The sequence below is a fragment of the Sapajus apella genome, unplaced genomic scaffold, assembly GCF_009761245.1.
Source record: "Sapajus apella isolate SASKATOON/1434 unplaced genomic scaffold, GSC_monkey_1.0 scaffold3, whole genome shotgun sequence".
In the NCBI taxonomy this organism is placed as follows: Eukaryota; Metazoa; Chordata; class Mammalia; order Primates; family Cebidae; genus Sapajus; species Sapajus apella.
The window spans coordinates 676,732-690,581 of record NW_022436943.1 but is presented as its reverse complement, the minus strand read 5'-3'; the positions used below and the strand labels follow the sequence as shown (position 1 = coordinate 690,581).

General features: G+C 36.2%; 1 protein-coding gene across 2 annotated transcripts in view; it reads right to left on the bottom strand.

The window, feature by feature from the left end:
- Positions 1-1,198: 1,198 nt before the first annotated feature.
- The window catches only part of RNF19A (ring finger protein 19A, RBR E3 ubiquitin protein ligase), a 50,696-nt gene continuing 38,044 nt past the window's right edge, over positions 1,199-13,850 (bottom strand). The window contains exons 4-10 of one of the 2 annotated variants that reach the window (XM_032248021.1): positions 13,620-13,764; positions 12,797-12,959; positions 8,864-8,978; positions 8,194-8,355; positions 5,677-5,890; positions 4,015-4,158; positions 1,199-3,396 (exon numbers count right to left, since the gene is read on the bottom strand). In XM_032248021.1, the coding sequence (XP_032103912.1) occupies positions 2,706-3,396; positions 4,015-4,158; positions 5,677-5,890; positions 8,194-8,355; positions 8,864-8,978; positions 12,797-12,959; positions 13,620-13,764 (1,634 nt within the window). In that variant the 3' untranslated portion in view covers positions 1,199-2,705. The remainder of the gene's footprint in view (positions 3,397-4,014; positions 4,159-5,676; positions 5,891-8,193; positions 8,356-8,863; positions 8,979-12,796; positions 12,960-13,619; positions 13,765-13,850) is intronic. The other variant, XM_032248030.1, reaches the window with a different exon arrangement.

Sequence of the window (13,850 nt, the reverse complement as noted above, 5' to 3'; positions counted from 1 at the left end):
AACAAGATTTCAGCGAGTTAAGGCTTGTTTTGCGCACCCTGGAGGTATCTCTTGCTTCAGGCTAGCCCAGAATTAAGCTCCAGGGAAAATTGGCTTGGTCCTAAATTAATCCAACTTTGAAGGATTCAGAAGACAAGGAATTTTCAAAGCTAGTTGGAAGGTGTGAATGAAGTGATACTAGTTAGGAGTATCACCAGAAGAAGGTGTAGGGTGAATGAATGCACCAGCCTCCTATATGGCACTGTTTTTGCTGTGTTCCTCCAAAGATCGTTTAGCTTTCCATTTCATTTTTAGCCTTTTAAAGAAACATAAAGAAGGCAGTCAACATATTCATAAGATTATTTTGGCCGGTACGGTGGTTCATACCAATAATCCCAGGATTTTGGGAGGCTGAGGTGGGTGGATCACTTGAGCTCAGGACTTTGTGACCATCCTGGGCAACATGGTGAAAGCTTGTCTCTACTAAAATACAAAAAAAAAAAAAAAAAAAAAAAAAAAAATTGCCGGATGTGCAGATGTGCGCCTGTAGTCCCAGCTACTTGGGAGGCTGAGGCACAAGAGCTGCTTAAGCCTAGGAGGCAGAGGTTTCAGAGAGCCGAGATTGTGCCACTGCACTCCAGCTTGGGATACAGAGTGAGACTCCATCTCAAAATAAACAAAAAAAGATTATTTTCATGAAGTATTAAACATGAACCAAAGAAACAGAAAAACTATGCATTTTATAGAGCTACAGGAACAGAAAGCATTTGATTACAATTAGCTTGAATTTAAATGGTTCCAGTTTCATAATCTAATGTTGCTAGAATAGAATCCCTTAAAATAGTCTTTTAAGATCTTTTTACTTTTTCCCCCTTTTCCCAAGTTATCTGATCTTTCCATTTTTCTAAGATGAGGATTTATAATACTGATGTCTCTTCACAATTTAATGCTAGATACAGTTACTCAAGTTAAACTCAACCAATTTACTAAAAAAAAATTATGATGATGTATACAGCATCTTTTTTTCTGGTAGGAAGACAGGAATTAGGAAGAAAGGGTAGTTTCTAAACACTGTTAAAAAGTTCAGCAAATGCTTGCTTCCCTTTGGGCTGACAACAGAAGGCAGAATCATCACAATGGCTCACAATATTTATGACTACCACCACAGGGCCAATGAATATTCCCATTCTTATGAAAAAAAAACTTGTGCACACACTAGAAGAGAGCAATACATTAGTATTTACATTTATTTCAGATATGCAGTTTACACACTCATTATTGAACAAAATTGGAATGCGAACAAATATACAAATACCATAATAAGCATTATCAAATAAAATAACGGGCACTAGTGTTATAAGCATATTAATGGACCTGGTAGGGAAAAGTGATGGAAGAAGACTGCAGCCCATGGCATTTTTCTTTTTATCAAAAGAAAACGCTCAGTAGCACCATAATGGTAATACTTAAAAGAAATAGGTAAGATAGAACATTTTAACTGCTATCATTGAGGTTAACCTGCTTTATTTAAGTGAATTATATAGGAAATTAACAGTACAGGTAGTATTTGGCCAACTTCCGCTATGTCAGCTGAACATTGTCCATAAACAAAAGCAAAAGAAAATAATGCTAATCATACATGGACCTTTTGTACTTGGTACAAGCTCTGCACCGTGCTTTGATTTCATGGTTGGAGAAGATACGCATGTGTTAAAAATTGAGGTTATATAAAGTTATTCACTAAAGCCTGAGTGTGTCTTTGGTAGGCTAATACTTCTTCAGCATTGTTATTAATCACATTCATGTTTATCTATTTCCTGTATTTTTCTATATAATCCAAGGTGACTAGAGAAGACATGGAAAACACCACAGCAAAATCCTCAAATAACTATGCCATTAAAACCCAATCTATCCCAAAGGCACCAAGAATCAATGGGGTACAAATTTCCCCTTAGAGAAAGGTGGCTTTTTTGTAATACTTATAACCTAATGGGATTTTATTGTGTAGTTTTATATATCTTATTTGTTGCTGTCATATACTTAATTACTTACCTTACATTTTTCCTCTAAGATGGCATCAACAATATACAAGATAGAGTACCAGGTATTTCTATTTCAAAGTTGTGCAAAAACTGCCACAATTTTGCTCAAAGTGTCTAAGTATCCAAATGGTAGCAAATGAGCTGCACTAAGCTTTATATAACCACATTGCATATGAAGAAAAGAAAATGAAATTTATGCCCAGATATAAATAGAAATGTTACAAAGAGTATTATATACTGAGAGTAACCTATGCAGTTCTTTTAAACTTATCTCTTAGTGGTTTCAATAAAATATCACTAACCACTTATACCTAAAGCCTCAAGTTTTCTTCATTTGAATGCTGTAGAATTGCATTAGTATTTTGTATTGATTATAAATTAAGACCAATTTCTAAATACATAAGTATGTGCTTCAAGCAATGTTCTGTGGCAAACACACAAAACATGCTTTGCTCTTCAAATTTATTATCCTTAAAATAATGCACTTTTAAAGCCTTCATTTCATAGTTTGGTAACTAATATCCACATGACACACAATGCCTTGCTGAACACAGAAAATGTATCTGCATTATGATAATGAAACCCGGCTTTTGCTGGTAACTTGAAACTTAAAGTAGTCACATGTAGTTCAACCAGCTCCAAACAAGGTTGTACACTGGTAATTATTTTGCAGCATCTATGGGCCTAAATTTCAGTCTGAATTGCAACTTTTAATTCCATTGTCTGATGTGAGTGGTTGTTATTTGTTTCTTTTAGTGCATCACCAAAATATAAATCAACATTAGGTTTTACTCCATTGTTACTATGTTCTTCAGCAATATGATTCAACTGTGGAACTTCTGAACAGGAAGCAGTTTGGGTAACCACAGAAATGCTACACTGATGTGGGGAATTTTCCAGACGGTCATTTTCTACCTCAGGAAGAATGTTAACAGTAGCAAAGCGGGTGTGATAATCACTGGAACCATGACTACAAGAAGTTTTCATGCTTTCTAGGTCAGAACAACTAAATTCAGAAAAATGACTAGAGTGGGAATCTGCTACAGATGGCATACTGTCACTGAGGGATGGAGCCTCAAATTCACTTGAGTTCGTGCTTTGTTGTTCTAACAACTGTGCATCCATGTCCTCTCTGGTCTCATTTATCTTCATGTTACCCTTTTTCCTCAATTTACCACTTTTTGATTTTTTCCCTGCTGTTGCTTCTTTGGACCACTTGGTGGCACTAGATTTACCTTCAGGCAAGCCACTGGATGAACCACCAGGATGATTTCGGGTGGCACTGCCATCATCCACACTACTGCTTCCACTGTTGTGCCTGAATTTTGATGGCTTTGACTCAATATCTACTTGCACCTCCATACTGTTGCCTTCTCTGAAACATAAGAGTAACAAATATAAACATAATTTCTGACTTCTTTTTGTTCAGATTACTAGGAGAAGGGTTTCTGTGTGGAAAATTCAGAGTACATGTAAAGCTATCAGACCATCTTAACACAAGACACGTTCTACTTAAAAAAACGTACTTGAAATAAGAGAACTCTTTATAATGCTTCAATTTTTTAAGTAGTAGTAGATACATTTATTACTTAACGCTGTTCTAGGCACTATGCTACCTTTTAAAGAACAGCTTTATTCTGTTCTTCTGATACAATTCCCTGTTTAAAGTGTACAATTCAGTGATTTTTAGTTGTGATCAGAGCTGTGCAGCCATCACTACTACCTAATTTCAGAACATTTCATCATCCCAAGAAGAAATCTTGTACCCATTAGCAGTCAGTTCCCATTCTTCCCTCTTCCAGCCCTTAGCAACCACAAATCCAGTTTATGATGTATACAGATTTGCCTACTCTGGACAGCTCACTGTTTCCTTTTCTCAGAGAACTTAATAGTTGGTAGCCATTTTTCACTGGTAATTTGTCTAATGATAGGAATTATTCCTTTAAAATTAATTTTTAAAATCCTTTCAATTTTATAACAATTTTTTCCTTACTTGTCCAATGGGATGTAGGAATTCAGGATGGATCCTGCCATTGCTTTGGTGCTGGCATTATCACTAACTGTTCCCAAGCTGACTGTGCCAGATTCTCCACTTAGACTGTACCGTTCTTTCTGTACATCTGCTTGAACTTCCAACCTTAAAGGGAGGGTATGAAATAACCAAAATTATATTTAATATCAGCACTACTGTAATATGTATCTCTAAATAATTCAGTTAAGAACCCTAGTAACCAGAAGCTATTTTGGGAACCATTATTTTTTTATTTCCTTTTATTTAATTCAAAGTTTACTGCAGCACACTGAATAGTACCACCCAACCAAATAAAATGGGAAAAACTAGTTGTCTGCCAAATAAGGTAGTAACAGAACAACACAAAAAGGACACAGAGGATTTTTACTTAAATGTGCTCCATTATTCTCACTCAGGATATGGCACTTTGTAATGTTTCAACGCAAAACATGAAGTTAGAATACATTATTAAACATGGCAGATCAATGAATACAAAAATCCTTGGCATCTATATTAAAAATGGCTCTATAAATGACACCTGCCTTTTAATATTTTATTTATTTATATATATTAGAGACAGGGTCTCGTTATGTTGCCCAGGCTGGTCTCAAACTCCTGGCCTCAAGCTATCCTCCCATCTTGGCTTCCCAAAGTGCTGGGACTATAGGTGTGAACCACTGAGCCCAGCCAAAATTTGCCTTTTTAAAAATAGGTTATATATGACACTATAACTTAAGAGTTTGTATTTAAATGCAAACTACGTAAAAAATAAGATAAATATGTCTGATTTTTCTTTTAATTCATGTATTCTCTCCCCTACATTTAAAAAAGCAACGCTTAGCATAAGTGAAAAATAGTGAAATAAAGAGAAACAGGGGAAGATAATTTTTCCTACTTATCTACATGGCTATTGATAAAAGACTTGGTGAGAACAAAGTAAGCAAGCATTAATACATAAAAGGCCCCTAGCCAATTATCCCAGTCCCAGTTCACACATTCCTGGGGACTCAGCCAAAGTCCCATCTCCTAGTATCCAGCTGTTGTTACCCACAGAAGTAAGATCTAGGCTTAAATATTGCCTTTGCTTCTATGTCTACTGAAGCAGCTGCAGCTATGATTTATAATATAAAATCTGATAAGGACAGTGAAAAAACTGGCAGAATGTTATTCCTTAGCCTTAGAAGTCTACCATCAAATTTCTTTTTTCCCTTTTTTTTTTTTTTTTGAGACGGGGTCTCACTGTCACTCAGGTTGGAGTTCAGTGGTGTGATCTCAGCTGAATTCAACCTCCACCTCTCAGGCTCAAGTGATCCTCCTGCCTCAGCCTCCCGAGCAGCTGGGACTACAGGTGCATGCCACCAAACCCAGCTAATTTTTTGTATTTTTTAGTAGAGATGGGGTTTTGCCATGTTGCCCAGGCTGGTCTCAAACTCCTGAGGTCAGGCAATCCACAGCTTCCCAAAGTGCTGTGATTACAGGTGTGAGCCACTGCGCCTGGTCCCAAATTTCATTTTTAACATTACTATTTTGAACCTCCACATAGTAGGGTTGTACATAATCATCATGCTTTATGTTCAAAATTCTCACCTAATTAATAATTTGTAGTTACCAGAAGGCAGAACCAAACCAAACCAAAACACACACCTGTTAAAACAGTTTACCATGGCACTTCCTGACAGACTCCCCGTTATACTGGCTCCAGCTAGTGCCATGGTGCTGGCCGTTTCACTCAGGTTGTCTCGGATGGCTCCTATTCGATCCATGTGGCTTCCACTTGCACTCAAACTGCCAGTCAGCCCACCAACACTTCCCTCCCCTATGCTAGGGTTGTGTCTTGCTTCTGCTACTGATGTTGTATCTAAATGCAAACATTTCAAAGAAACTAAGTAAGTATGATTATCAATTTTCCCCTTCTTAAATTCCTCCATGATTTCAGAGAGGACATTATATAAGGTATAAAATATACACAGACATGGAAAAATATTTTTTTCAGGCTAGTCCACTAGAAGCAGTCGGAATAAAGCCCTTATTTTAAATGGTTACTAGTTTCTTTTTTTCAAAAATCCAGATTTTAGGAATTTAATAAAGAATATGATTATTGAAAAATACAGCTGACTTCAGAGGAAAATTATGTGACAGTTTTCATTAAGGGTGTCATTTAAAGAGCTTATTATTCTCTAGGTCAATAAGAATTGGCTAAACGTTGATTTCTAGCTTTATCCCACAGTTCTATCTACAAGCTATTATTAAGATCTGGTGTTCCAACTTTATAGTATCTCTCATACGTTTTGTATTGAAGAAGTCATTTATTTCCACCATATTTGAGCTCCTATTATATACCCAATCACATGGTGATAAATGCTATGAGGAAAAATACGAGAGAGTAAAGGGGAGAAGAGTGATGAGAAATGCATGTATGTACACGGCTGTGTGTCATTTTATATGATGTGATGAGGGAAGGCCTCTTTAATAAGGTAATACTTGTAGAGACAAATGAAGTAAAAAAGTGAGCCATTAATTTTTCTAGGGAAAGTATTCCAGGCAGAGAGAACTGCAAGTTTAAAAGCCTGTAAGTAGGAGCACGCTTGGAACCCTCAAAAATCAAGTGAGAGTGGTATAAAATAGGAGGGTGACAAGAGACGAGCTCAGAGACACAGCTGGGGCAGATCATGTGGAGCCTTTTGGGCTATGATAAGGAATTTGGATTTTCTTCCCCAGTATAGTTAGAAGCCATTGGGGAAGTTTTGAGCATAAGAAAGACATAATCTGACAGGGTTTGGGCATGTGACTATGGCTGCACTATGGAACAGTGAAGAGAAGCTGAGAAGTTGATACAGTAGTTAAGAGGCTATTACAATTGCCCAGGAAAAAGGATAGTAGCTTGAACTAAGGACAGGGCAGTGAAGAGAGTAAGAAGTGGTTGGATTATAGCTAAATATTGAAGGAAGCAGCAAAATTTGCTGACATATCAGACGTAGGTCATGAGGGAAAAGAGGGAGGCATTGCAAGGGAAGGTTTTTGGCCCAAGCAATAGGAAGAATGGAGAAGCTACTTACTGAGTTAAGGAAGATGGAGGGAAGAACATATTTTAGAGCAAAAAATTTGGCTATAGACAAGTAAAGCTTGACATTCTTGTTAGACATTCAAGTGTAGATCAAGAGCAAACTTAGACATGCAAGTTTGAAGTTCAGGGGAGAGTACTAGCCTAGATATAAATTTAGAGAGAGGTCAGTCTATATATTATTTAATAGATGAGATTACCTAGGGCAAAAGTGTAGAGAAGAGAAGGATTCTGAGAACTGAGTCCTGGGAAACAAACATCTAGAAGTCAGAAGAGGAAAATGAACCAGCAAAGACGAATCAGATGAAGTGGACAGGAAATTTGGTTAAGAAGTGGTTTCCCAGAAGAAAAGTGAAGTATTTCAAGACGGGTAGAGTCTATCATGTCAGATAGACTGTTACATGAAGACGAGGACCAAGAACTGACCACCGTATTAAATTACATGGAGGCCACTGGTGAGTCTGCTTTAGTGAATAGCAGAAATAAAATTCAGGAGTGGTAGGGAGGAACAAAAGTCTGATTGAGGTGAGTTCAAGAGAAAATGGGAGATAAGAAAGTGGGCATTATCTTTATACATCTGCCTGATTATTTCCCTATGACAAATTTCTAAAACAAGAATTGCTAGAATATAGAACATGCACTTAAAAAAAAAGGTTTACTGACATACCCCTACTGGCAGTCTAAGAAGGCTTTTTTATTCTTCATCTCTGCTAGTTACTATCCTAATTCACATTTCTTTGAATAACATTGAGTTGAAGATATTTTTGACTTACTGGGCATCTGTATTTCTTTTTGAACTGTATTTCTCTTCATATCCTTTACTTCATGATTTGTAATGTTTCAGGCAAAATTTAAAATGAAAAGTTTATGATTTCTAAGATATTATATTCCCATTAGAGGTCAGGTACCCAAAATTACCCCCACCTCTTTCATCCATACACTTCTCCTTGGCAATTTATTCACGGACGTACTTCTGAATGAATACTATTAGGCCTAGTAAAAGGAGGGCAATGGAAATTCTGACTTGCATGTTATCTCTGGTCTCCCCACTACTTACACTGTTAATAGGCACATTTTCTTCCTTTGCTTAAAGGACTTACCTACAGCTGTGTTAGTTCCACCAACATTTATATCATTTTCATCATCAAATTCAATCCTGACTCCTTTTCCATTGCCTGCTGAGACTCCACAACCTCCACTTCGACAAAGAGAAATTGGAACAACGCCATAGACATAAGCTAACATAATAGGAACACCAATACCTAAAGAGAAATTAAATCAATCATTACAAACAACAACAACAAAGTAACTCACAGAAACCTGAGTTTTAGAAAGTCTTTTCAAGAGAGGCATACAGAGAAAAGTGCCTGGGTTCTGAAGAGTTGGCCAGAACATTTGCCAAAAGTAGATTTAACCAGTTGTTAAGCAAATTCAAAGTTCCCAGTCTTTGAATTTGGGGAGGAGTGGTAACCTAACCCACATGAGAAGAAAAAAAGAGAGATGTAAACTTTTTTCTTTTGAAGTGCCAGGACTCTGAACTGCACTTGGGGTGGAGTAGGGCAGAAAGGGTATCAGCCACTAACAATTTACCAACTACTCTAACCAAAGAAAGACTTAATGTAGGCTCAATTTAATTAATTTAATTTGTACTTAAATTAAAAAACAAAAAAGTAAACATCTTCTCTTCAAACACTTCATTTTTTAAAAATCCTTCCACAAAACTTTAACTCCATAAAATTTTAAAATTAGTACTTTTCAGCATTTTCTTACCTACAGTCACTGCAGCTACTACTGGAGACACGATTACAGACAACGTTACACCGCCTGCTATGGCCAAATTCCGTTTGTGCTTTGAAACATCCTTGCCTTCATAGCGATTGTGAATCTTGAATTCATAAAAATAGGCATAGGGGATTAAAGAGAAAAATACATTACAATTTAACTTAGTTGAAATAGGCCTATACTTGCTAAAGTTATTTTTCAAAAAGGTTCATAGCTGAGTATCTTAGCTCAACTTACTGGTTCACTAACAGGATACTTCTAGTATTCTAAAGGTTTCTTTCTAAAGAAGATTGTCTAAATGGTAAAAATTGGCTTCTGGGAAAGGTTTCTTTTTAAAAATTGACCTTAAAAACCATTTCTAATAAAGAAGTATGATTAAACAGAATTATTTTTTCTCAGATCCCTTTTTATGAAGACAAATATTGACAAATTACTCAAAATCCAGGGCTTTCATTTATAGCTCAAAGTAAAGGGCAGAGAAACAAAAAAGACGATAAATAATGGCTAACAGAGGACAGGATTGAATTCACTCAGCATCTCTGTACAGGACAGGTGTTAATAGGCAGAATCTGATATCATCATAGAAGCAGGGATTAAAAAGTGGCTTGAGAAATTATATGAACTTTGACATCTTTATTTTCATGGTTTGCAAGGGCTGTTCTAAGACAGATTCAAAACAGCCTCAAAAGTATGGGGACTCTAAAATAAAATGACTTACAAACAATATTACACATGAGACTTATAAAATAATCTATTGTTACATGGGTGTAATAATATCTTTAGCCTTTGGAAGGCTGTAAAGTATGAGGAGTGTTGTAGGATATATAAAAAAGTGGAAAAGTTGGGGTGGGAGGTGGGTGATGCGGGTATGGGATGAGAAACCTTTCTATTTCCTAGTCAGAATCCCGTTTCCCAGCATTGACTAGAGGTTCCTTCTAAATGAGCCTCCTCACTTCCCTACACAGTCCATGCAGGCAGAGATGGCAGACCTCCCCAGGGTACCTTTCATTATCCTTCAGTACTGCAGCTAATTCCTGCTCCTCCCCACTCCCATTCCTGGGAAACTTAGCACTGAAGAAGAGAAAAGGCAAAGCAACAACTGATGGAGCTGACTTGCAAAGGCAGGCTGCCAAGAGAAATAATTCTTCCAGAAAATTTTTCAGCTTCAAGCACCAATGTTCAATTACAGTGATTACATCATCCCACTATTTCTGGTTCAACTTTTCTGTTTACAATTTTTTGCTGCATTTTCTATTTTTTAATTGTTAAGTGAAGGCTCAGCTTTTGGGTACTTTATTGACTTAGTAGGTATTCCTGGGTTGGTTGGGATCCCAAGCACCACAGGACACTATTTCAATGGAAAACTAATTCATTCATTTACAATGCTCTGGGTACATGTTTGAAAAAAGGAAGCCTGTAAATGTACCCTATGACCTGAACAATGAGGTAAATAATCTCTCCTCTATAAATTATTTATAGGTACATGTGGTACAACAGTCTCTCTTTTCCTTCTATTTCTAAGTATCTGAATAAATAGTTTTGTTTTCAGCAAAACCTTGCTTTGAATAACTACATGAAAAATTATAATCAGCTACTATATTTTGAAATTTTTTATTTTCTCTCTTTTTTGGAGATAGGGGCTCTCTGTGTCACTCAGACTAGAGTGCAGTGGCAGGATCACAGCTCACTGCAGCCTCAACCTCATGGGCTTAATCAATCCTCCCACCCCAGCTTTCTTAGCAGCTGGGACTACAGAGGCATGCACCATCATGCCCAGCTGATGTTTTAATTTTGTGCAGAGACAAGGTCTCATTGCGTTGCCCAGGCTGGTCTCAAAACTCCTGGATTAATGCAACCCTCCTCCTCACCCTCCCCAAGTGTTAGGATTACAGGCATGAGCCACCACACATGCCCCAACAAATTTTAAAGTTCAGGTTTACTCACTTAAAACCTTCTGAAATATCTGGCTTATAAATATGTTTGTCATCAGTCCCAAAATTAATTTTTAAGAAATTGTATATATTATTCTTCTGATTATAAAATGTATGTTGAACATAAAAAATTCAGTTGTTACATGAAAGAGGATCAACTTTACTCTGAGTCTGGTCCCAGAAGTCAGAAACAGAAATAAAGGAAACAAACGGAAACAGTATCTGACTCAAGGAAAGAATTTTATAACAATTAGTAGCCATTTTACAACAGAAGTGGTTTTCCCATAACTGAAGTTCCCAAATGGCTAATAAAACTTAATCAGGGAACCTATATTAAGAATTCATGCATCTGAGTTCAAATCTCAGCTCTGCTTCTTTCTGTGTAACTGAAGATATATAAATTTTCCTCTCAATATTTTAACATATCAATTACTGTCCAAAAATTTTTTTAAATTGTATTTTAGGTTTTGGGGTACACATGAAGAACACGTAAGATTGTTGCATAGGTACACACATGGCATACCAAAATATTGAGGTTACTGCAGTGTTCAAATGAGTCAAAGTACATACATCACCTATGACACGGTATGACAACCTTTAGTTCCTTTTTTTATTTTAGAGATAGGATCTTGTTCTATCACCCAGGCTGAAGTGGCACAATCACAGTTCACTGCAGCCTCCACTTCCCCAGCTTAAGCAATCCTCCTATCTCAGCCTCCCAAGTAGTTGGGACTATAGGTGAATGCCACCATGCCCAGATAATTTTCAAATTTTTTGGAGAGATGGGGTCTCACTATGTTGTCCAGGCTGGTCTTGAACTCCTGGCCTCAAGTGATCTTCCTGCCTCAGCCTCCCAAAGTGCTACAATGATAGGAATGAGCTACCATGCTCTGCTTGTTTCCTTTTCTTCTTTTTTGAGACAGAGTTTTGCTCTTGTTGCATAGGCTGGAGTGCAACCTCTACCTCCAGGGTTCAAGTGATTCTCCTGCCTCAGCCTCTGGGAGGCTGGGATTGCAGGCATCTGCCACCATGTCTGGATAGGTTTTTTATTTTTTATTTTTTGTATTTTTAGTAGAGATGTGGTTTGCCATGTTGGCCAAGCTGGTCTTGAACTCCTGACCTCAGGTGATCCACCTGCCTCAGCCTGCCAAAGTGCTGGGATTATAGGCATGAGGCACCACACCCGGCCTATTAGTTCCTTTTATAAAAATTGTTATCCTTTGTTCTGCTTGGGTTGAGATTAGATAATTTTTAATTTTTTTGATCTTCCTGGATACCAAAGAAAATTTATTATTTTTCTTTTAGCCATCTCCTACTGAAAGGACCAAAGAAAATTTCTAAAATTACTTCTCAATTCAGAGATTCTGTTAATGTAGGCAACAATAGATTTCTTAGGACCTCATAAATTATCCCATTAGCCCTCAGAAAAAGAATTATTTGCTTAGCTAATGAAATATAATTCATCAATTAGAGGCCAGTGGTAGTCACTGGTATTTGGACTTTGACAAGATTGTTATAATTTGCAAAATAGTGTATTTATTAATAGCAGTAATCCAAGAAAAAAAAATGAGCTTTGAACTGCAGCAGAAATAATTCAAGAACTGGCTATTCTTTGCCAGAGGGCATGTGTTATTTAGCTATTAACTTTCATTAAAAAGATTTTATAGACCTGACCTTGCAAGGATATACCTATGAGAAAAATTTTAGGTGTGTATCCTTCAATATTTTATACTCAGTTAGTTTTATAATGCAAATGTACTAAAATTTTCAGATTCAGAAAATTGTAAAGCAAGTCTGCCTTGTATGTATTCACATATGATTGCCAAACATTAAAAATTTATGAAAAAAGAGTAACTTTTATACTGAAGAAACTAAAGGTACCCTTTGCCTAAACAAAAAGCCAAAACAAAGCAAAAAATTGTCAATACTAAAAGAATATACCTAAAGATTTAGAATAAGATAATGGAGTAACAAGAAGTAAACATTTTACCTTACGGCCCACATACACAGGAATGCCAATAATCATTGCAGGAATAGCAATGCCAGCTATTAAAGCGATTCCAACAGGAGCACCAACCAGTGTTCCTAGCTGCCATAATATTTTCTTCTTTCGGCTCCAAGGTTTCTTCCCCCAAAAAGTACATCCTGAAGGACTAATGGAAAAAATTATAATGAAAGGAACTGCTGCAAAACACCACAATAACAAATTAATGCAATATATTAAAGCAATGACTATTTTTAAAAACTTTTCATACTTAGGATTCTTTTCCCCATTCTTTAAATTCTAAGTTCATTAAACTAGGTAAGAACTACTATAAATTATATTAACAAGATACTGATAACTGAGATACAGGTTAAAAATGTACCCCTGGTCCTCCATTACCCTCAAACCCTTGTTAGTTTTTTAATAGTAAATTAATGCAAAACATGCATATTTTTAGGCATCAGTTATCTGATTATATCATAAACACATTCTGAAGCCTAAATGATAAAATTTATGTATGGGAAAATTAAATGCAAGTATTTACGGTCTAGCATAATTATACAGGGTATTACATACTAGCATTCTAGTTTAACGAAAACAAAAAGAGGAAGTACCTATTTCCTATTTTTGACCAGTTATTAATTCCAAACAACTAGTATAATAACTTGGTTTCTTTTAAATTTATGTAACTAAAATAAAACCAATTCCTTTAAGTATCTTACAAAACTAAGTTTAAAAATGCTTAGGATAATACTTTTTAAAAACAAGTTATTTTGTCTTACAATATAAAATTACATTTACATATAAAAAGCTCCTTCTATAAACTTACCTTAGATAATGTAAATCTGAGATTTCTTTCATACACAACCAACAAAACTCACAACCACAAACAGCACATGTCATGTGATTGCAGCTCCCATCATTCATCTTTATTATATAAGCAGCACATCGTGGACATGGTTTTATATCATCGGCTATTGGGAATATAGAGAAATCTATTAAGTATATAAAGCTGGTTTAAAAATAACTTCTGGCAATTTACAGAAAATCTTAAGATGTA